We start from the raw sequence: 25,513 nt of genomic DNA, 5'->3' as shown, positions 1-25,513 counted from the left end.
GGACACAGTTAAATTCTGAAGCACAAGTCTTTGGTACGACAGCCAGAGTGTTGGCAGGATTCAGCCAGTATCTTCAACAGAATTGGCTGAAGAGTAGAATCTATGATGCGGAGGACCTCAGAAGATGGCCCAGATGGATTATCCACTCAGTACTTCCAGCAAAACATAGTGCAAATGCCTCAGCCTTGTCTTTTGTCCTTTGTGCAGCTTGACCTCATTTTAAGGTATGCCTGCTATTGCTCCTATCACACTCCTAATTGCACCAGGGTTGGTCCCCTTGCCTAAGGATAATGGAAGAGCAAGGGACATATGGAGCCTCAAGGTTACAGATTGTGGTGGAATGCAATCCTGCTGTTGATTGCCCACAGCCCCTTATAGATGCCTAGCTTTGAGCTGCTAGGTCTATTGTGAATCTAATTAGCATGGTGGTTGTACCACATGATGGAGCCTAACCTCAGCATGAAAATCGGACTTCGTCCCCATATGGGCTATGCAGTGGTTACTTCTCCCAATATTATCTTGAACAGATGCATCTGCAATAGGTAGGTCACTGAGGATAAAGTAAAGATTTTTCCCTTGTTGGTCCGCTCACCACCTGCTGCAGATCTAACCTGGCAGGTGTGTCAAACAGGTGCTCTACCTTTGGTGGTGGACATTGAATCTCCCCCAGAGTACATTTTGGGCTCTTGCTACTCTCAGCGCTATGTCCCATGAACGATGGCTGGGATCGCAGTGGAATTGCACATCCCAATCTGAGAATGTTGCAGATAAAGATGTTCTAATTAGAAGTCATTTTCATTCACACAGTAAAGGGAACAGAAGTATTTTCAGCAGGAGCAAAGACCATTAAAGCAGAATATTCTTTCAGCAAATAAAACATCCACTGAATTCCTTAATGTGAAATTATATAGTCATGTGACCTGCTGCCATGATAACTCCTATGGACATTGTGGATAAGTAACAAAATGGCTGTGGCCTGATGAAGACAGCATCTGTGGATTAGTAATAATTGACTCCCATCCACTTTTAGACATGCATCATGTTTAACTTTTAAAATGCAGAAGTGACCTGTTAATGTGTATTCACAGTCCTTGATATTATCAATGATATCCCAGTTCCGTTCTTCTTTAACTCTAGGAGGTCCTTCATAGTTGGTTTTTCTGTACTCTAATATGTAGTGATCAATCTTATTATCTTCCTCTGCCATTCTCCATGCTACAGTTGCACAATTATCAGCAACTAGACAATCGGCTGCGTCTATCTCTGGAGCTCGTGGGACTGTGAAAAAAAGTTGCATATTTAATAATTTACAACAACATTTTAGTACAATTTATGACCAACTCAAATATTCAATTCAGAAAATAATTTAAAACTAACAGAAGTTAGGAAATATTTCATTACAATAGTGACTGGTAAAATTTCAGTGAATAACCATCAGTTTAAAGATATATTTTGGGGGGTGGGGTGGAGAAATGAAATTAGCAGTGTTCCTGCTCTTGATCACAATGCAGTGAACCCAGGGTTGGTTGGGCTACAACTCAAGTTTAAATAATCTTGCTATCTAGGTTCACAAGAATGAGATGAACCATTCAGGTTGCTGGGGCAACAGCGACCCATGGATTTGAAGCCAGTAAAGAAGGGAGACAAACTGCTTTTAAACAACATTAGCTACTACTCCAGGATCATGAAGAGGAGCAAAAATAAGCCATATTTTATCCCCATCCATTAATAACCACAAACTAATCCTTCTGCCACCTCACTTCCAACTTCACCTCTACCGATGAGTAGAGCGCTCAAAACTTCGTCACGAAGATCAAGACCACCCATTTAGCTGCTTCTGCTATTAGTCCATCACATGGGGAAACCTGAAGTTCAGTGCATCAGTCAATGGTTTTTACATTTAGTTAGCTCATTGATATTTTACTTATGGGTTTGGTATCCATCGTGCAGTAGTTGGCATGTTGACTCACATAACACAAAGGGCAAATACAAAGGAGGAATTTGGAGGAGTTGGAAACGTAAGTAGTCAAAGTGTGACAATGGATATTAGATTGGAAAAGGCTGCACTGTCAATAGCACTTTGCTCAACATACTATTGCAGCTGATGAGGAGCTAAAGACTTGTACTCTTCCTCAGAAATCAGGGGAAGAAATCTGCTGACACCAAAGACGACCCAGGAGATCAGTAGCATTGAACCACATTCCTGGATTCAGTGCAGGAAGCACCTAACCTTGTTAATGAGGGCGAGTAAAGTTGCACTCACAGACATCCTCCCTTGGCAAACTAATTTCATCACATCACTCCTTACAATCAATTAGCTTCCATCTGCATCCCTGCCACCACTCACCCTCATCCTTGTTCAATTTAATGCCTTTCCCACACACGGCATCAAATCAGTTGAACACAAGCCAATACGCATTTTATAAACCCATTCTCTCTCTGGTTGCAGGGCAAAGGCCATAGAACCAAGGAGGAAAATACAGAAGGTTGCCTCCACAGATTTGCCAAATCTCAAAAGCAAAGGCGGTGGTGTTATCAGTGTAACTTTAGTGGCCCTGGCCATCTGAGATTAGAAAAAACAGAAAATGCTGGAAACACTCAGCACCAGTTCTGAAAGTCATCAACCTGAAAAGTTAATGCGTTCTCTCTCCATAGACATGCTCAAACCTGGTGAACATTTCAACCTTTATGTTTTAGCAACCACAGTATTTTTGATTTTTCTATTGGAGGATGGCAACCTGAGGAAAGGGTTAGCTCACTGATAAAAATTGTGTTGAACCGTATCTGTCCAGCCCCACCAATTACTTACAGACTTTAACCAGTACAGTGACCAAAAAGAAAAATGACAAGACATTGTTCCATCCTGCAGCTCTGGTCAATTTCAACTTTCTTCACTGCAAAGGCTAAGCAGAAGAGGCTATTACTAATGGAGATGCTCCACAATCTTGGGCTCTCACTGACAAATCATCACTGCAACCTCATCTTACTAACAGCTGGAACAAAGATAGTTGGAACGGCAACATCTCATCGTGTCTTTTAATCAACTGGTAGCAGCAGCTGAGGAGTTAAGTAATAATTTACTGGTCTTCAATAGAAAATAATCAAACTATTTCACTTAATTATTTCTTGATTCTTAATTTGATAGTTGGTAGTTGGGACTTCAATGGTTGGATTTCTGTTGGATGCCAGCAATTTCCTTGCAAGGCCAAATTCGTCAGGAGCTTGGACTGTCATGGGATGACAGCATCAGGGCAGTTCCCCAGGAACCCCTCACACCAGTATAAATGTCATTTTGTGGTTGCACACCATCTGGATATTGATGGAGTGGGAGTCTTTGTAGTTGATTCTGGTTGATCTGAGGAATGCCCAAATTGCCATTTGTGTGCAGTTGATGATGTCCTGAAGCTGTGGGTAGATAGCATGGGGGTAAACCCAATCACCCACTCATTCGGACTGGTATCACCACAGGTGGAGATCACAATTGTCATCACTGGCAAAAAAGCCATTAGCCACCTGCCTTATGCGTTTGTGAGCTGCTGCCAGAGATGATTTTAGATGTGTGTACAGCAGAGCCCTGAAAGATTACAAAGGCTAAAAAGATGAGGGCATTGGTGATTTTGATGGTCACTGGTAGCACTTAGCCACCAGGTCCAGTAGGCTGCACATGTCTGCAACCACTGGAGCTTCCTGAAACTCTGGATAACTCAGTTTCTACCTGTACATCCTGTGTCATGAGTAGTGCTCCTGCAAGACTCTGCTCTTGCTAGACAAATACAGGTTTCAAAAGTAGGTTGTTGCTAGTCATATTACTCCGTAGCCACAGGGCCCAATCTGAGGAAGCCAAGCATGAGATTTTGCAAAGTGCAAAAGTACTGTGAACAAACCCTTTCTCGCAAGTAGATAAGTGACTAAGTAGAGAATATTTATCGTCACACGTTTCCATGTTTTTGATTCAAACCGCTATGTTCTCACCTTGCTTTCGCTGGCAAGTTTCAGGTTGCTGAAGAAACTGGTGAATGTGCTGATAAATTTTGAATGAGTTCAAATATTGCTCCAATGAGTAATTAGCTTACGTTAATAGCCAAGTGATTATCTTGAGGGAAGTGTGCAAGCTGTGGAGCTAGCTTCCTGATGTTCAAATTTTTACTAGTTTTAATCCCTCTTTTCCAGCATAAAATTCACAATGCTTTACAAGCTCAATTTATAACTTTTTGCAATTACAATTTTTACAATTCACAGGCTAACCATAGACAAAGCCTCAGGGAATGTGTTTGTTTAAAAAAATGATGCACAAGATAACAAGATTTCACTCAATATTTATATATTGTGTAGTCTCTTAATGATTACTAAATTTGGAAGATTTAAAAAAAAAAATTACTATATATAGTTTATAAATTGGGAGGTAGGTTAGGATATAAATTGGGAGATATATATATATAAAAAATAAACACCCTAATTCATATCCTTTCTTTAGACCATAACTTTTCTGCAACAAAAAAAATCAGTTGCCCATGCTACATAGCATTGTTGACTTTGCAAGTAATGTCTGGCTAGTGATTTGGTCACTGACTAAAAAGATTTGAGATCTGTTCACTCACACGGTTCTGACATTCTAGAATGCAGCATTCTTGAAGTCTATTTCTATCAGGCAGTCTGGCAGACAGATTACCATAATCATGCTGGCCTAAGACAACAGGCAGATTTGCAGAGAGCCATTTTAAGGCTCAATGCCACCCTATCATCCTGTAGTGACCCATCGACCCAGAACACGAGTTCCTACTACTAAAGATTCATAGCGATACCTGCATCTTCTACAATTGAGACAATTACAATGGAAGGAGAATAGGAACTTGCATTAGGATCACATCTCCCATCAACATGACCCATAAGGTTCTATATTCATTGTAGTACCAGCCAGAAACTATTCCAGTGACACATGGAAGAGGACAGCAAAGGGTCACATAAATTGGCTGCAAGAACGCAAGATATAGGAGGACAGATCACATGGCCAATTGAGCCTGCTCTTCCATTCAATATCATGGCTGACCTTGGGCTTCAACTTCATTTTCCCGCTCCCCATATCTCTTAATTCCCCCAAGAGACCAAAAACCTTTCTATCCCAGCCCTAAATGTATTTAACAATGGAGCATGCACAACTCCCTGGGATAGAGAATTGCAAAGATTCACAACCCTTTGAGTGAAGAAATTCCTCCTCATCTCAGTCCTAAATGATCAGTCCTTTAGCCAGAGAGTGTGCCCAGTATTTCAGATTCCCCATCCAATGAAAACGCTCTGTCCATGCTATAAAGCCCCTACAGATTTTTGTAGGTTTCAATGAGATCCTCCCACATTATTCTAAACTCCAGAGAATATAAACCCAATTTACTCAGCCTCAGCATAGGTCAACCCCCCCTCATCCCAGGGACCAATTGGTGAGTTTTCTCTGTATCTCCTCCTGTACGAGTGAATCATTTCTCAAACATGGAAACCAAAATTGCACAGTCCTTCATATGTGGTTTCAGCAATACCGTGTGTGCAACGGAAACAAGATTTATTTATTCTTCTGCCCCAATCTCCTTGCAAAAAGGCCAACATGCCATTTGTTTTCCTAATTGCTTGCAGCACACCAACATGCTAATTTTCTGCATTCCTTGTGCCAGCCCACCAAATCTTTTTAAAATATCAACACTTAGAAGGTCTTCACCTTTCAAGAAAAAAACCCTGCTCTTTTATTCTTACAACCAAAGTGAATAACTTCACATTTCATAGATCATAGAATCATAGAAACCCTACAGTGCAGAAGGAGGCCATTCGGCCCATCGAGTCTGCACCGACCACAATCCCACCCAGGCCCTACCCCCACATATTTACCCGTTAATCTACACATCCCAGGACTCTAAGGGGCAATTTTTTTTTTTAACCTGGCCAATCAACCTAACCTGCACATCTTTGGACTGTGGGAGGAAACCGGAGCACCCAGAGGAAACCCACGCAGACACGAGGAGAATGTGCAAACTCCACACAGACAGTGACCCAAGCCGGGAATCGAACCCAGGACCCTGGAGCTGTGAAGCAGCAGTGCTAACCACTGTGCTACCGTGCCGCCCTTTGCTCATTTGCTCATCTTCCACCAGCGCTGCCCATGTGTAATCCTGGCATGACACGGAGACTGCATCACCAGTGAAGAAGGTGAACACGGGATCGGTAAGAGACAACTGCAGGACATTGTCACGGAAAGGTGACAGAGTGGCAGGATACTATTTCATCTCAGAGACTGCACCCTCCATAATGGCAGTAGAACAGACACCACCAGATGGAAGATGACAGGGCTGTTCATAGAAGACCTGGTAAAGTACATTTAAGGAGGCCCTTCAAGAGCAGGACACCACCCCTGCTGAGGTAAAAGAAATTGCAATGGACTGGCAGAGTCTTGCTGCCCATCATTTCTCTGGTCCCATGTGAGACAAGGTACAGGTACAAGTCCAAGTTCAGCATTAACCTCTATCAGACCTTGTCATTTTTAAGTAAAAAGTGGATGCTGAGCCAAAGGTGATATCAAAAGGAGCAACTAAAAGGTCAAAGAGGTAGACTTCAAGAAGGATCTTGAAGGACGGAGTGAAAGCAAGGCAGACATGACTAAAGGTGGGATTTCTAAAGTATAGGAGCCAACTGGCTGAAGATGCTGCTGACAATGTGGGCTGCAGGGAGAGGATTGCACAAAGGCAGAGGAGTGGAGAATGAGAGTTGTAGGGCTGGAAGGAGGTGGTTACAGAAATATATCCCACAGATTTGAACACAAGATTTTGGGACTGAACATCATTGCAGGCCAGTGAGGACTCAGGAGTTTGGGCTGGGATTGGACATAAACAGCACACATTAAATATCAATGGACAATTTTCATTTTTCTATTATTAAGCTCAGGGGATGAAAAATTCATCTAGGGAAATACATCAATCCGCATAATGTTACATGACAGAAGCTTAACAGAAAAGGCAGCAGATGGCTGATTAATGTGTCATTATTAGTCTAGACAAACAGGTGGCATGATAAGGCTTGCTGTAATAGGCTCTACTACATTGGAAAGCAGTCCAACTGGGCTTTGAAAAATCTATAGATAATTCTTCAACAAACAGATACACATACTTTAAAAATAAAGCCAGGAAGTGCTGGAAAAACTCAGCAGGTCTGGCAGCATCTCTGGAAAGAGAAACCGAGTTACGGCTTTGAATCCGATATGACTCTTCTTTGGAACCAAGGAGGATAAACATACTTTATTTATTTTATGCTTGTTCCTCCAAAAAGATCCACATGGCAAAAGTGGAAGATTTACATAACATAGGGAAAAATTGCATTTAATACACACAATTCACCCATGTTAATGGTTTATCACAAACACCAGGTTTATTTGGTATCACAAGCTTTCGGAGCGCTACTCCTTCATCAGGTGAGTCCATTTACCTGATGAAGGAGCAGCGCTCCGAAAGCTCGTGATACCAAATAAACCTGGTGGACTTTAACTTGGTGGTGTGTTGGGAGACTTCTTACTGTGCCCACCCCAGTCCAATGCCGGCATCTCCGCATCAATGTTTCAATCAATGGGTAGATCAAGCTGTAGATTGACACAAGTTCACTAATCAAACTGCATCAGGGCAATTCACAAATAACTCAAATAATGCAATTTACAACGCTGATGCTCTTAACTGAATACTGTACTGATGAAGCAAACATTTAATAATGGACACAAATTTTTGCTGTACATTAGGATTACTTCCAGCTAGGCAGTGCAGCATGCAAAGGAGCTACAGCCTACTGTTCTCCCACTTCACTTCAACTAATCTAGTTTTGGATTTTATGTTGTTTGACAGTGCTCCAAAAATGGAACACTACACAAAGTAATGTTCAGTGAATTCTGAAACTGTCCATTTGATATCAACTCATTAGTCTTCCGCCATAGATTTCAAAATACAATTGCATGAAGCAGTAAATTATTAAAGGAACATTTACAATTACAGAAAATGCCACTGTGTGGGGGAATACTACATTAATAGGTTTGAGAATGATTTTTGCCTAAAATCTGCATAGAGGTTAAATCCATACTTCTGTTTCTAATTTCAGCTACAAACCTGTGGGGGGAATGGGTAAGGGTAAAAATGTTATGCTCACATGGGAAGAGACCTAGAAAACTTTCTTATATTACGTGGTGCAGGGATTAGATGCATTTCTCCGGGGCGGGGAAGAGAGCAAGAAGGGAGAGCTACAACTCACTGCAGATTGTAGCCCATTGCCAAGACTTGGAATGGAGCAGTTGGGATAAGGACAAAGATTTGAGCAGGTCAGCTAATGGCCTAAAGCAAGAAAGCAAATCGTGTTAGTTTAATACCCAAGAGTATAATTGCTAATGGCTTTGCATGACTGGAGCAAAAACACTATACAGGCACTGTATTGATCTAAAACAGGGTAGGCCAATAAATCAAAATTCCTACCTGGCAAAAATTTCAGTGATCTAAGCATCTGCTTTTCCTGGGAGAAATCAACCATCAAATGAGTCATGTTGTCGCTGATTTTTGGTTTTAAAGCTAGCCGAAATGCAGGAGCCATTGTTACCCTATGAAAGTAACATGAAATCGGAAGTTAGGGCACTCTTTTTGTATTGATAATAAATAGGAGTGTAACTAGTTAATTTGATCTTCATTTTTAACCATTATATTTCACTGGTGTAGGGAGTACATGACCTAGTCCACAGCTTTATCAACTTCGATTCCCAGTTAAACTAGGTATGCCTGCCACATAGCCTTGTCCAGTCTATAGATGGAGAACACTAATAACCCATCCAAACATGCAGCGAATAGCTAGGGATGGTTCCACAATCATATTACTCATAGGTGCTGAAGGAAGTAAAACAGGAGGCTAAATGGAGGACTTGGGCGTAATTAATGATGTACCCATAGTGAATACAAAGTCACCTGAAGATCGCCAGTTTTTAAAAGAAATGCACAAGTACAAATTGGGAAATATGCTATAATACTAGTCCTGCAGTGCTGTAAATAACTTTAAAAAATAAATTTGAGTGCTTGGTGATCTCCAGTATCAGCCTCCGACATTTTTGTGATTTTGAAGCCAATTATTCTGACATAAAATTCAATAAATATTCCAGCTTCACTGCAATTTAGAGTAAGTATCAGCATGTAGCGGTGTCTTTTAGCTGGATCATGTTTTTCTATTGGAACCAGACCCCAGGCTGTCAGCTTTTGAGCCTGAATAATTAGATGATGATTGGGGAAGGCACCAATGAACCCCTATCTGATGCCAACCCAAAGCCATTGAAATAAACAGCAGGCTAATAAAATCAATCTTCAAGTGAGGAAATACATATGACACACTAAATCCCGAGCAACTGCCATGTCTAATATTGTGACAGAGTTTAAGCATACTGAGCTGCAATCCCACCTAAACTACCATGACCCTCAGGAACCTTTCCACCCAGTCATTCAAATATGACACATTGTACCCCAATATTGATGCACAGGCTCATATTAGTGTCTACGCACCAAGGATAATTTCCAAGCTGAGTAGCTTGCCTTTCGAGGCAGAATCAACAAAAAACTAGTTTCATTCATACAAGCAGATTAATTGGGAGATAAAAGGTACATTATGTGAGCCATTTTTTATTCCTTTCTCCCTCCCCACTCCCCCCTCCAACAAGAGGAACCCCATTTCTGCACCATTAAACAAAAACATGGAAATTCTACTTTGCTTCCCTTACATTCTCTCAATCATGGCATTAAATACAATTTATAACAGATATTACACATCTACGTGATTTAAAAATTGCCAGAGAAAATAATAAGTATTGTTGTTTTACCTATCCTTGATCTGCTTGGCAGCCTTGGAGTGAAAGAGGAAGAGGAAAAGAGGATGTTAGTCCCGCTCATGCAAGTTGACTGAAATATCATGCTGAAGGTGTAAGAGGTGAAAGTACAAGAGAAATCTACAAACTTGTTCAAGAAAACCAAGACATTGTTTTATTTTAAATCAAAAAAATATTGGATCTACTTTTAGTTACCAGCAACATTGTAAAAAGGTTACATAACCACATATTTGCTGCAGCAGTTAGTGGGTTAATGCTGCAGTAGCCAAAATAATTGTCTTTCACATACAAGCTTAAGCACACCACATTATTTCCAGTTATTCAAGCAGCACAGCAACATTATGGCAAGGGATTTTGGGAAGAATTCAAAATAAAACAACAGAATTCAAATGCTGATGTGCCCACCAGTGCAGGGATGTATTGCTAGTAAGTTAATGGAGCACAGTCCATTTCTCTCAATTAAAGTTATTTAATTCAAGAGTTATTGGATGATTCAAATTTTTAGTGCAAAACATGATTTAATCAACTAGAGTAGACTGCAAAGTATGCTGACGCGTTATCATGCACAACTTTACAATACTGTGCCATGAGCCTACAATTGGCACTTAAAGCAAATAGACTGAAAGGTAGCCTCTTCTAGCAGTCATGTGATCGATGACTTACCAGTCTTTGCTTGCACACCAATTATACAGTTGCATCGAATTGCACAATCCAGTCCTTTTAACTCTCAAGACAATTTTTAGAATGTTCTCAATATTTTTACAGCACAGATACAAATTCAAGACAGCATGCAACTGAATTGTATAGCAAATATTACTGGCAAGTGTTAGAGGTGTGCAACTGAATTGTATAGCAACTATTACTGGCAAGTGTTAGAGGTGTGCAACTGAATTGTATAGCAAATATTACTGGCAAGTGTTAGTAGAGATGTATCTAAATTCCATGTCTAAGGAATCCTTTACCACATCTAGCCATCTCCAGCATGCTGTGTGCCAAGTAACAGCACAATATGGCACTCAACATGTTTTAGAACACCCCATGGCAATAGATTCCAAAATGTGGAGAAACTCAAATGTGCTGTTACCCAAAGTTAATTTCCATAATTCAGCAACACAAATTGTTACTCTCCCTGAACAAGTGTTTCAAGTTCCATTGCTTTGGCATACTTGCTCTGAGGTGAACTGTGATTTCTACTGAATAACCATTAGAATTTCCTGTCATGGGATGTGGTCAGGGTGTGCAGTGGAGGATGCAATGCAGTCCCATTATCTATTAGATTCCTGATCTCAGTCTTTGTGCTGTTGAAAAGACTTGAGGGGCAAAGAAAGCCTTTGTTCAGCTGCTCCTGGCACAGGCCAAGAACATCAGTGGAAGCAGGCTGCCCATATCATCAACTTTAGCAGGAGACACACAGTTCACCAGGCAAAATAAGTGCAAACCTGTAGAAGAAACCAATATTGTAAACATATTCCTCAACAGTACAATAGTGATTATACCTCAGAAGTAGATGTTCTTTGGGATAACACAGTCGTGAAAGAACCTATGCAAATAGAAGTTCATTCCTTAAGAGCAAAGCTGGCTTCTATTATCTGGGGCTTCTGCTGGATTGCGTGTGGACGTTGGCATCATTGCCAAAAGCAATCTCAGGATACCACTTCTTACAATTCACTTTGTTGGCGAGATCCTATTTTATCTGACAAGCTATTTTTTTCAATTCTTGGAGGAAATCCTACTTGACCACTTCTCAGCACATTACAAGAGTTCAGCTGCTCTCGTATCTTTTAAGGTTGGCCTCTCTATTTTCTACATGTATAAATCACTGCATTTTTCCTGTGTTGGTAAAAAGGGGAATTTTTTTACAATCGTTTCAGACCCATTCTTATTTATGAGTGTCAGAGTTAGAACAGATATTTTTGTTCATTCAATTTACGTCCACCAATAAATGATCTTAAACTGGAGTCCGGGTTAAATATATGAGAATGGCTGGGGTGGGTGCAGAGGGGGGCAAAAGGGAGAATATCCGTTTGGATAAATTGCAAGACTGAAGGGGAGGAAATTCCCATTATTCAGTGGTTTGAGGTATTCTTGTCTGATCCATCTCATGATTCTCAGGCTGCCTGATAATTTGGGAGCCATTCAGACATCCATGATACATTTCTGATATTCTTCAAACATTACCGTAAGATCTTCCATGTCCAGCTGGGAGGGCAGACAGGGCCTGGTTTGAATATTCACTCAAAAGATGGAATCTCACACAGTGCAGCACTTCCCCACTGCTGCATATCAATCTAGATTCCAAGGCCAGAGTGTTACCACTGAGCCAAACTATGATATAAGAAAGTAAATAGCACACGAGTCCATTTTGAAAGTACAGTCAAAAAAACTATTTTCCCACAAACAACCAAAATGGTCTTTTTACTTGAAGACTCAGCTGCCAAAAAGTGATGTTGAAAATCACAACAGACAGGCAGGCAGGCATCTAGATAGCTCTACAGAGGCTTAAACCAGAAGCATGATGGAATACCCTTCACTTTTCTGGATGGATGTAGCTCCAATAACATTAAGGTTAGCACAATCCATTTGATTGGCAGGTCATCCACTAACTGGTTCCATCAATAGTGTACAATGGCTGCAATATGTATTGCAGAACCTCCTCCATGTATTTTCAGCAGCAGCTCTGCAACCTTCAGCACCTAGAAGTACAAGGGCAGCAGGTGCATGGAAAATCCATCACTTCCAGGTTCACCTTCAAGTTAAACACAATTCTGACTTGGGCATATATCACCATTATTTCATTATCACTGGGTTAAATTCCTGGAATTCTTTACTCAACTACTTGTGGGGAACATCTTCATCACATGGATTGCCACAATTTAAGACACGAGTGGGTCACTACCACCTTAAAAAAGAGCCAGAGATTGGAAATAAATGTTGGGTGTTGCCAGCAATGTCCATATCACGAGAAAGATTTTTTTTTTAAATTGTGAAAGAGGAAGTGAAACATTCTGCAAGTGTAATGCTAATTTGAAGCATCAGTGCAGCATGTCCAGTGATACACATTCATGGCTAGTTAAACATTTCCTAGCTTGGAGTTGAAGCCTCAGTATATCATTCAAATTGTTAGCAATCATTTAAATGAGAAAAGATCAGGGTTAAATTAATTTGTCTATCTTGTTTAGCATCAACTAAAAGAATTCCAATGTAACTTTCTATATCAGCCTAAACAGGATATCTATATTTGCTCAATTTTTAAACAGAAGGATGAAGAGAGAAAGATTCTTTTCATCTCTAAAAAGGAAACCATAGAACACCCACTATAGGTGTGCTTTGCTCCTCAAACATAGTTCATTCTTCACAGACAAAGTCCACCGAGGATCCCTTCTCATTTTAGAATTGTGTTACACAGTTGTCTAGTTACATTTTCTGTAAACATCCTGAACGCATCAGTGGAGGAGACAGCGGAGAGATTGTAAATACGTCATACATGTCTGAAAGGATCAGGCCAGACAACCAGTGATAGGCTGGACAAGAGTTCTTTTTGTACAGATATTTGGTAAAAGATCCCACCTATTGGATGTGATCCATTATCTGCAATCAACAAAGAAACACCTCAAAACCACTGAACAATAGCAATGCCGTCTCCTTCTCTTTCCCCAATAGAGGGATCTAACTGTCCAAGTCTCATCCAGTTTTTTTCTAATCAAACCATTTTGTTCTAATGTTTCCACTTTCACACCTTTTCTGTAAATTCAACATCCAACTTCCATTCACTAGATTCGAACACGTAACACTTCTTCATATGTGAAGAGGAGCAAATGTAAGTTTTTGGATCCACAGTACATAGCATGTTTGCATGAGGATATTTAAAGCCATTTGTCTGATTCATAGTTCTAAGCACTCATGCCCAAACGCGATTCTCCTTCACTTGAGAGGTAGCAAACATTAAAAGAGAAAGCCGAAATCTACCATACCAGGCAATTCTCAAATTCATTAGCTATAAAGCAGAAAGGTTGGTATAGAATATACTGGAATGTCTTTAATGTCAAAAACACTAAGAATTAAGCCAGCATTGCTAAACTTTAGCAAAAGGTTTGCTGACATTCCAGAATTTAGTCAAAAGGTCAACTGCATTATTTCAAAGGTCAGTGCGAAACATACAGGGGTATGCATACAATTTTCTTATTGTAGTCTCTATCATGACAGAATTAAATAGCTGTATTTTACATTTAAATCTACATAATGTATTTGTTTAAAATTTAACAGTATTTGAATGCACTAAAAATAATGAAATGAAACACAATCTATAGGTATTGTCACAGGGCAGCATAGTGGCACAGTGGTTAGCACTGCTGCCTCACAGCGCCAGGGACCCGGCTTGGGTCACTGACTGTGCGGAGTCTGCACGTTCTCTCAGTGTCTGTGTGCATTTCCTCCAGATGCTCCAGTTTCCTCCTAGTCTGAGCGTGCTGGTTAGGTGCATTGGCCATGCTAAATTCTCCCTCAGTGTATCCGAACAGGCGCTGTAGTGTGGCGACTAGGGGATTTTCACAGTAACTTCATTGCAGTGTTAATGTAAGCCTACTTGTGACACCAATGAATAAACTTATCCTCGATGTCTCTTTGACTCTATTTTGGTAGCTGTCGCCACTTTCCTCCAGGATCGCCTGAGGTAGCCACTGGGAACTCTGGAGTTTCTCCTGCTAACTGCTAATAATGACAAGAGCACTCCCAAGTAAAGTTCCGCCCTGCTCAGAGTTAGTGAAGAAGCACAGAGTCTTAACTCTCTAATTTTCTGAGAGCACACTTGAGATTACCATGTGCAGGTAACTGCAGGGAAGAATCCACATTCCATCTCTGTACAGTGCAAGAAGCTGGGCCAACACTGTAGTGGACAGTTGTCACCATTTAAACAGATGAGAAGGAAATGTACCACGCATTTTTACCCTCATGGAAAGATATCATATTTACAAGTAAAAAAAAACTTGCATGATTTTGTTATACTCCATTGGTCATTTCTACTGATCTCAATAATGTTCCACTCCTGCTTAAAACGACTGCTTCTAAATTTTCAAAACTAACTTTTCTTCTACCAAAAATGTTTGTTCAACATCTTCCGACCACTTCCATGCAAAGCCAAAGTCATACCTTAGTGAAAGCCTCAGAGTCATCTGTGCTCAATGTCCGATTTGCATATTCCAGCAGTTCCTCCGAACCTTCCAAAGCATTGTTGCATATTGTCAACTGGTTCTGGTGAAATCAAAAGATGAACCAAAAGTCATCCACCCATGTTCAATGTAATTACATATCATTATAAAGTTGCATTCTTACCAGAAAAGTCTTAAATGGAAGGATCCATTTAAATTCAGTTAAAACTCGAAATTTCAAGTTTAAAAAAAAAGCAAACCTTCAACAAGAAAAATGAAGCATTTAAACTGACTGTTCTAACTCTCCCTCATTTCAGTTATATAAAAGTAGTCTCATTCTCAGCGACCTATTCACTTAACGGAAAAACAAATCGTCCTTCAGAGCTTACTTCTACGGTAACCAAAGGAGACGTTTACCATGACACGTGTCTCAAATTACAAAAGCCCCATTACATTCAGAGATTGAACACAAGAAAAATAAGGTCATTAGCAACCACACAAGAGAATGATATTCAAGATTTAGATAGATATGGCCTCAGTACATTCAGGCCACACAAATGCCAGTCAATGACCATCATCAATAAGAGACACTCTAACTACCGCCCCTTGCCATTCAATGGTGTTACCATCACTGAATCCCCCACTGTCAACATCCTTGGGGTTACCATTAGCCAGAAACTCAACTGGACTCACCACATTAACACAGTGGCTGCAAGAGCGGGTCAGAGGCTAGGAATACTATGGCGAGTAACTCACCTCCCGACTCCCCAAAGCCTATCCACCATCTACAAGGCACAAGTCAGGAGTGTGATGGAATACTCCCCACTTGCCTGGATGAGTGCAGCTCAACAACACTCAAGAAGCTTGACACCATCCAGGACAAAGCAGTTCACTTGATTGGCACATCTACAACATCTACTCCTTCCACCACCAATGCTCAGTAGCAGCAGCAAGATGCACTGCAGTAATTCACCAAAGATCCTTAAACAGCACCTTCCAAACCCACAACCACTTCCATCTAGAAGGACAAGGGCAGCAGATACATGGAAACACCACCACCTGCAAGTCCCCCTCCAAGCCACTCACCATCCTGACTTGGAGATATATCGTCATTCCTTCACAGTCACTGGGTCAAAATCCTGGAATTCCCTAACCCTCAGAAATGTGCAAACCATGCAAAGTCATTAGCTCAGCACCAGAGAACACGCTGCTAGGGGGAAGCCGGAAAATCACATGATCTTCATTCCTTGAACAAAATTTCATGAGCTGCAACTTTAGCAGTCTCTCAAGAGGGACTTTATCAAATACTGCCTGGAACGTCTGATAAATAACATTTGCAGAATTTGTCCTGTTGGCTCCTTCAAAAAAACGCAATCAGATTCATCATGCCCGATTCACCCTTTTACAAATTCATGCTGGCTCATGTTGATTTGCGGAATATGTTCAAGGTGTACAACTGCCTAGTAATTATAGACCCTAGGAATTTCCCGACAACAGATGCTAGGCTAACTGGTCTATTATTCCTTGGTTTCCTCGCTCACTTTTTAAAAAAACAGAGTAAATAAGCAATTCGTCAATCCAAAAAAATGGTTCCTGAACAAAGACGACTTTCATACTTAGGGCATCTGCAATCTCCTCACCTTATTTTAAAGCTCTGGACCAGAAACCAATCTGGTCCTGGGCATCGTTATTCTTCAGTGCTATTCTTTTCTTCATTAGAAAGTTATTATATATTTGCTTATGTGCGTTTTGGCAAGTTCCTGTCTCTGATACAATATTAGTTTTCTTGGAATGTCTGACATGCTAACATCTTCCACTGCTGTGAATATTGTACAAGGTTCATAAAGTCTGCCATTTCCTTACATTTCCTGAAATATTAGCATTGGTTGTGAAGGGGCTCATGTTGCTTCTGATCACATTTATTCCTAATTAGGACTTTGATATCCTTCTCAGGTTTATTTTCATACTCCCTTTTAGCGTTTATCATCTGTTTTGCTACTCTTTGCAGATCTTTGTGGCTTTCTCTTTTGCTAGTATTTTGTGCTATTTTCTGCACTTCGTGTATTTTAAGCCTTTGGTTGTCTCTATCTCTTTAGTTGTCTCTGGCAGTTTTCTTGCCAAGTACAGCTCATGTTAAATTACTTTTGAATACCTCCCACGTTCCTTCATTTTATTCTTAACCAGATATGCCCAGTCTGTCTCATCATCTCACCCAAATCTTGAATCTTAGTAGCCATTTCCCAATTCTCCCCTTTCAACTCCGACATTGGATATTTTAATCACAATTAGATAAATGCTCATGAACCACAAGATTGTTAACTTAATCTGGTTCATTGCTCATCACTAAATCTAAGATGGCTTGACTTATTTATTCCAGTATATAATGTTGCAAAAAATCTCATGTATGCTAGTTTGCTCGTTCCAATCTGTGAGAAAGTTAAACCCTCTTAAATAAAACACTGCCTTTAGCACACGATCATCTAATCTCAGCTTCTACGGAACCTACCTACTTCATAGCTGCTACCAGGGGGCCTATACACGACTCACACTACAGTTTTAAATGCTTTTCTATTTTAGTTCTACCTTTAAATATCTCCACTGCCTGCTTACCTCTCATTACCGCTTCCATCCTCAAATCACTAGCACGATTGCTCCGACTCTATTTTTCCCCAAATCTTTTCTGCAGACCATAAAAGCTGCCATATTTACTTCCCAGTCCTAAACATCTTTCATTCAGTAACAGTTACCATGTCAGACCGTTCAAGTTGAATTTGCACCTATATTTCAACACAGGTGACAAGGTGGTACAATGGTTAGCACTGCTGCCTCACAGCGCCAGGGACCCGGGTTCAATTCTGGCCTCGGGTCACTGTCTGTGTGGAGTCTGCATGTCCTCTTCGTGTCTGCGTGGATTTCCTCCGAGTGCTCCAGTTTCCTCCCACAGTTGACCCTAGTTTCAGGGGGATTAGCAGGGTAAATATGTGGGGTTACGGGGATAGGGTGGGATTGTGGTCGGTGCAGTCTCGCTGGGCTGAATGGCTTCCTTCTGTACTGCAGGGATTCTATGATTTCATTCAATTTGTCCCTCAAAACCATGCCTTTGCATAACGAATGTATATTTGGCTAACCAGCCCTTCAATTCAAATGTTTTACTTATTTATAATGTTTTATTTGCAGACTTACTTCCCTGCCTTGGCTTAATCACTTTACATCTTTTAGTTTTCCCTTTACCGGTATTGCCTAAAGCACATTATCTGACTATTACTCTCCTCTCTTCCCTTTTGTTTGTTTTAAACTATTATTTATAACCACTTTTGCCACCAGAACCCTTTCCCTCACCCCACTTATTTAAAATTCTTGTGACCATCCTATTTATTCTTTCTGCTAGGACTCCAAGCACACAGTTCAGCTCAAATGGAGTCTGTCCCAATAGTGCATTTCCTTCCTGTCCCAATACTGGTACCAGTGGCCATGAAATGGATCTTTTCTTTCCCACATCCATCCATCAGTCACATGCTTATCCTGATGCCAGTTTTCACATAGTTTGGATAAAAATCCAGAGAATATATTAGCTCCTAGTTCCCAATACTCTCCAAACATGATCCTTTGCTTACCTCTATCCAAGTTGTTGGTTCCAACATGGATCACAATTGAATTCTCCCATCTCTCTTCAGCTTTAAAGCCAGCTCAAGGTGACTGGTATCCTGGCAACAGGCAGGCAATATACCACTGGAACTCTTGGTCCTGCTTACAAAGAATGTTATCTGTCCCCTAATTATTGAATCCCCTACAACTAGCATATTTGGCACCTTTCCTCTCTCACCATTTACTGCTGCAGGATGTCCTGCCCTGGATCCTGGCTATCTTTCCGACAATTCACTGTAATCCTCACAGGCAGCAAGTACATGCAAATTGGATCGGTTTCTGTAACTTACTTGGGTTCTGCTTACACCATGCACTATTGGTCATACCAACCTAGTTCAGAACCTGCACCTCTATGGAGAGGCGTGACCGAAGTCTGGAGCAAACCTCCCCCTCTCTTTTGTGACTGATTGTCTCTAAGTGGCTCAATGACTGTGAGCCAAAGAGATGCAAGACGGAGATATCTACTGCAGATGACTGTGCACCAGCTTCTATAAATTGCAGTACAGACACAACCTGTTCTGCCATACCTCAAGACAAATTATTTTCATCTGTACTTTAGTTGTTTCTATCTATACAGTAACTTGCAACATGCACTAAATTTTTCACAGTAACTTCACTGCAGTGTTAATGTAAGCCTACTTGTGACACTAATAAATAAACTTTAAATCACTGGACAAAAATACTGCCTCAAGCTTACACTAGCTATTACAAGTATTGAAGTATCACTTTCCCCTCTGCATGGAATTCCCACTTGCACCAAATTTCTAACTTTTGCTCTTTTCTATGCTGACCACTTTGACCTTGCAGGTTTCTACCCAATACCAGAGCTTTGCGAGGCATCTCTGGAATGTTATGCAAATTTGACAGTCATGTTTACATTTTGTGCAACAATTGAAAGTTACAGAACAGCATGGACTGCTGTACGTTGCACAGCCACTTTGACAGACTTTGCCAAAAACATGCTGACTCAGTTATTGAAGTGCATGGTTTGATTTGATGCAGGCAGTGCATCACGTGGTACTGCCTCTAATGAGTGCAAAGTTCCACACTGATTCTTGGTCCTTTGCATATGAAGAGCCATTGATTTTCTTCCTACTATGTATGCATTTGATACTGAATCTCGGGAATGACCGGTTTCACTGATATGACTCAAAGAACACAAGATTTCTTTCTTTCGTATACATAATATTCTGGGGGTTTACCTTCAGAGTTAGTTCATTCAGAAATCTAAGAAAGTGAAATTTTGTGCAGTTAAGAGTATTTAACACTGCTATTTTACCCTGCTCCTGCAAGGAGATTGAAGATTTTGTCCCATACCCTTTTTCCAAGGAGAGATTTAACAAAGTGAAGAACACTTAACTGGAGGAGAATAAACTGGCACAAATGCTAATAGGCCTGAGGTTTGATAGGATGAACAGCAAAGATCACATGCAGCATCACAATGTGTAACATGATGGTATCTATTTACACATTCAACATGCATTTCATTTCCATTAACTGTCACAGTAGACAATACTGCTGCAGTGTGGGGAATATAAAGAATGGCTACTTCAAACCCTCACTGAGCCCAAGGAGGAGACCAAGACAATTACTTTGGCACTAATGACATAATTAATTGGAAAGAAAAGTTGTCAAAGTTCAGAATCATTAACCATTTCTGGTTCATTTAAATTGAGATCAGTTACAAGTTTGGGTAACAGGAAAGTATCAATAGCTTGAAGTGATAGATTTAGTTTCACGTGTACAAATGCGCAGACAAAAAAAAACAATTAATTCCAACATATGGCCGAAACAAGACAAATCAAAGTGAAAAGTTTGCCTTGGTGGACCTATGTTACCTGGAGTTCTTGACTTTTGTATGCTTGTTCTTGCTTGATCTTATTCACCATGCTAGCCTTCATTTCATCTAAGGTGGCCTGCAGAGCACCAAATTCTTCTTCCAAGTCAATCATCACCTTGGTGGTATTGACCTGCCATGAAGAAAGTGACAAATCAATTCTCCCTTTGTTATTTGGGTGTATAGGTCCTTAAACAAAACAGATGTCACAATCAAATTTTGGAGGAAGAATTGGATAAAACAAAATCAAGCAAAATGAAGGAAAACAAACATTTTCAGTGCACTCCATTTGGCTGTATGCAATCAATAATGAACTGTAATTCTAAAAATTCAAGTTGTCTCTGTTTTAATTGTTGTTTGGCAAACTTGGGAGGGATTTTCTGTAGTGAAGGAAGAGAAGTTTGGAATTTGACAGCTATTTGGTTGTAATTTACAATTAAAATTGTTTCTTCACAGATTTGGTCAACACGAGTAAAAAGGATACATTTATTGTTACACTGTGTATGCTGCCAACACAATATGGCCATGCAAGTTGGCCACTGATACTGGTCTGCACATGTATAGAGCTCAAGCATTTGCTTCCATTGATATTAAACAAGCAGAGAGAGAAAGATGCCAAGAACAGATAAAAAATTAGTTCTAAAAACAGTAGTTTAGTCACTGGAAACAAACCCTTTGAAAGTAATTCAGCACATGCAAAGAGACCCAGGTAGGAATGCTGCCACATGAGATGGTGAAATTTGAATTCCAATGTCTAATGATGACCATGAATCCACTGTTGATTGTTGTAAAAAAACCCATCTGGTTCACAAATATCCTTCAGGGAAGGAAACCAGCCTGGTCTGGCCTACTTGTGATTCTAGATCATATTCTCTGAAATGATCACTCGGTTAAAGGGCAATTAAGGATGGGCAAAAAATGCTGGCCCAGCCAGCAATAGCCACATTCCATTAATGAAAAAAGTTAAATATGGTGTTCTGTGATGTCTAGGACTATGATTTTATTCATTGCAAATGATTAAAGCTATTTGGTCAATATAGGTAACTGTCCATTTTATGTACCAATGTTTCAAGAGATGGGGCTGGTATCTTTTCATTTCACGATCAGCAAAACTGAACAGGGTATTTGCTGTGTGGCTTGCCCAGTTTACAATAAACCTTAATGTGTAGACTATTTATCCTAGGCGTTTAATTTTGCATGGAGTGTAATAAGGAAATAAGTTTATTTTTTGGGACATTCCAATTCAGAGACATCATGTGGACCAAATGGTTTACTGAGTCTCGTGGGATCAGATTCACCTCTCAAACAATTCAGAATCAAACAGAATTATTTGACAATCAAAACATTCTTACAACGGAAAACTCTGCACTCAGGAATTTTAAAATAATCAATAGCATTGGCAAGAGTGGTATGACATTTCAATCTCAATTTACAGTAATACACAACTGCATCAGTCAACTAAAACTGTCGACCCGACCTTCGCGCAGATCTTAGATGAATGATTAAACCACTATTGTTTCTCATCTACAAAAAAGGCTTGGAATCAGAAACCACTGTAAACGCATCCAGTTTCTTGGCAGCATGGAAATAGAACAGCAGTACAGACAATACAACAAACATATCTAGATTAGTACTGAATTGGGTAGACAGATGGCAAGTGAAGTTCACTAACAAAGACCATATTACACACAGGCCAAAAATGTGGGCCACGAGCATACAACAATCAAACTGAATAAAATTACACAGAAGACTCAAAGGAGCCAAGGAGTAACAGCAGAAACATTACTCTCCAAACTGATGAATAGTCTACACAGTAATTTTTATTGTGAACTAGGCAAGCCAAGCAGCAAATATCCTATTCAGTTTTTGGTCATCATGAAATAAAAAGATACAAGCATTCTTAGTAACAGTGAAGAAGCTGGTTTCCATTGTGGAAAATGACAGCAAATAAGTTTAAATATTCAGGGTATGATTATCCTCTGATATTCTCGAGTCTGAGCCATATGATTGGGAGAAGAATGAAGTGGCTACACGGACACAGGTTACAACACTATCAATTAGAAAACAAGGTATGGCTTTGGAATTGCACTTACTACAAGGACTAAAACATTTTGAGATGAATGCCTGGCAGCTGGATAGTAATAAAGGTTTGGGCTTTCTAATATAGTCTCTGGATGAAAAATGATCTGTTAATTGCATACAAGGCATGGTCAGAGTTTCATACATTTCAGAAAATATATCATGGGCCTAAGCATGCAAGGTTGACTAGATTCATTTTGGGGATCCTTGGATCGGTAATGGCATTTTAAAATACTGTGTTGTGCTAAGGTGTCTCATATGGACAGTAAGAAGTCTCACAACACCAGGTTAAAATCCAACAGTTTTATTTGGAATCACGAGCCTTTGGAACACTGCTCCTTCATCAGGTGACTCACTTGTCGTACGACCGCACTGGCCAGTCAGAATGGAGTTAGACCACTTGGTCACCCTTTCCCTACACAGTGCTGCAAAGGCCATACAGATGCTCCTAGAATTCACACTGCAGCATGAAAACACCACAAACATGTTTGTCAATGAAGTCAAACATGGTGGACTGTGCCCAAAGACAACATGCCAAGCCGAAAAATGTTAATTTCCCCAGAGCTAACTCTTGACATTTTTCAACGCGTAGCTCCAGCCTTTTGCAAGGTCAGGCCTTTGTAAGGTGTGAACAGATCAAATAAAGACTTTTTCACACATTTACTGATTTAATGTGTTTTCATTTGGCATCTGAATCTGCTGTTTCTAAATGTAAACCATATTTGTAAGCATAATGGTCACAGAGATGTTTTAATGTGGGAAAGCATGCCCCTCCCTGACTATCACAAAACTGTTTAACATTTTCGATAGACATGTGAAGAGAAAAAGGTTGGTGAAGACAAATGTAGGCCCCTTACAGTTCGAAACAGAGGAATTTATAATGGGGAACAAAGAAATGACTGACCAACTAAATACACATTTTCGTTCTGTCTTCACAAAGGAGGTTATAAATAACTTACCAGAAATGTTGGGGAACACGAGGCTTAGTGAGGGAGGAACTGAAGGAAATCAGTATTAGTAAAGAAATGGTGTGGAGGAAATTGATGGGATTGAAAGCCAATAAATCCTCGCTCTGATAATCTACATTCCCAGAGTACTTAAGAAAGTGGCCCTAGAAGTAGTGGAGGCATGGGTGGTCATCTTCCAAGATTCTATAGACTCCGTTCCTACAGATTAGAGGGTGGCTAATGTAACCCCACTGTCTAAAAAGGGAGGTATTGAGAAAATCAGGAATTATAGGCCTGTCAGCCTAACATCAATAGTGGGGAAAATTCTAAAGTCCATTATCTAAGATTTTATATCAGAGCACTTGGAAAACAGTGGCAGAATTAAACAGTCAGCACGGATTTACGAGGGAAATTATGCATAACAAATTTACTAGAATTCTTCAAGGAAGTAACTAATAGAGTTGATGAGGGGGATGTGGCTTATTTCGAATTTCAGAAGATTTTTGACAAAGTTCCACATAGAGATTAGCATGGAAAATTGAAGGGCATGGGATTGGGGGTAGTGTATTGAGATGGATAGAAAACTGGTTGGCAGACAGGAAACAAAGTAGGAATAAATGGGTATTTTTCCAAATGGCAGGCACTAACTAGTGGGGTACTGCAGGGATTGGTGTTAGGACCCCAGCTTTTCACAATATATATATTAATGATTTAAATGACAGAATTAAATGTAACATTTCCAAATTTGGAGATCACAAAGCTGGGTAGGAGGGTGGGCTGTGAGGAGAAGGCAGAGATGCTTCAGTGCGATTTGGATAAGCTGAGTGAGTGGGCAAATACATGGCAGATGCAGTATCAGAGGCTATCCACTGGCAGCAAAAATAGGAATACAGATTATCTGAATGGCTATAAATTGAGGGGGGAGAATGTGCAAAGAGATCTGGTGTCCTCGTATACCAGTCTCTGAAGGTAAGCATGCAGGTGCAGCAGGCACTAAAGGTGGCAAATGGTATGTTGGCATTCATAGCGAGAGGATTAGAGTACAGGAGCAGTGATGTCTAGCTGCAATTATACAGGGCCTTGGGAGGGCACACCTGGAATAATGTGTGCAATTTTGGTCTCCTTATTTGAGGAACGATGTTCTTGCGAGAGGAGGGCAGCGAAGGTTTACCAGACTGATTCCTGGAACGGCGAGACTGACATATGAGGAGAGATCGAGTCCGCTAAGATTACATTTGTTAGAGTTCAGAAGAATGAGGGGGGATCCCTTAGAAACCTTTAAAATTCTAACAAAACTAGAGAGGGTAGAAGGGGATCAAAGGATATGGGAATGGGAGGCATGTTCAGGCTATTGAGTTGGATGATTAGCCATGATCATAATGAATGGCAGAGCAGGTGCGAAGGGCTAAATGGCCTACTCCTGTTCCTATTTTCTATGTTTACTATATTTGCATTAGGTTTGGCAATTCCAATGTCTTATGGTCTCTAAAAAGATGTGTAATTCCATGCAAGATAACTGGCGTAAGCCATTTTGTAAGTATTGCTTAAATAAAAGCAAAATGTTGCAGATGCTGGAAATAGAACATAGAACAGTACAGCACAGAACAGGCCCTTTGGCCCACGATGTTGTGCGAGCTTTATCTGAAACCAAGATCAAGCTATCCCACTCCCTATCATCCTGGTGTGCTCCATGTGCCTATCAAATAACCGCTTAAATGTTCCTAAAGTGTCTGACTCCACTATCACTGCAGGCAGTCCACTCCACACCCCAACCACTCTGAGTAAAGAACCTACCTCGGACATCCTTCCTATATCTCCCACCATGAACCCTATAGTTATGCCCCCTTGTAATAGCTCCATCCACCCGAGGAAATAGTCTTTGAAGGTTCCCCTTCATCATTTTATAAACCTCTCCCTCAACCTCCTCCGCTCCAGAGAGAACAGCCCTAGCTCCCTCAACCTTTCCTCATAAGACCTACCCTCCAAACCAGGC

The 25,513-nt window shown here is 40.4% G+C and overlaps 1 protein-coding gene across 6 annotated transcripts in view; it reads right to left on the bottom strand.

Moving 5' to 3' along the window:
* The window catches only part of fsd1l (fibronectin type III and SPRY domain containing 1-like), a 69,541-nt gene that overhangs the window by 30,249 nt on the left and 13,779 nt on the right, over positions 1-25,513 (bottom strand). For all 6 annotated transcript variants that reach the window (XM_078214244.1, XM_078214242.1, XM_078214243.1 and 3 more), the window contains exons 3-7: positions 20,496-20,627; positions 15,014-15,115; positions 9,863-9,885; positions 8,484-8,605; positions 1,069-1,278 (exon numbers count right to left, since the gene is read on the bottom strand). In XM_078214244.1, the coding sequence (XP_078070370.1) occupies positions 1,069-1,278; positions 8,484-8,605; positions 9,863-9,885; positions 15,014-15,115; positions 20,496-20,627 (589 nt within the window). The remainder of the gene's footprint in view (positions 1-1,068; positions 1,279-8,483; positions 8,606-9,862; positions 9,886-15,013; positions 15,116-20,495; positions 20,628-25,513) is intronic.

This window comes from Mustelus asterias, chromosome 6, assembly GCF_964213995.1.
Source record: "Mustelus asterias chromosome 6, sMusAst1.hap1.1, whole genome shotgun sequence".
Lineage (NCBI taxonomy): Eukaryota > Metazoa > Chordata > Chondrichthyes > Carcharhiniformes > Triakidae > Mustelus > Mustelus asterias.
The sequence above is the reverse complement of the archived record's forward strand: the minus strand, read 5'-3'. Positions and strand labels throughout refer to the sequence as shown.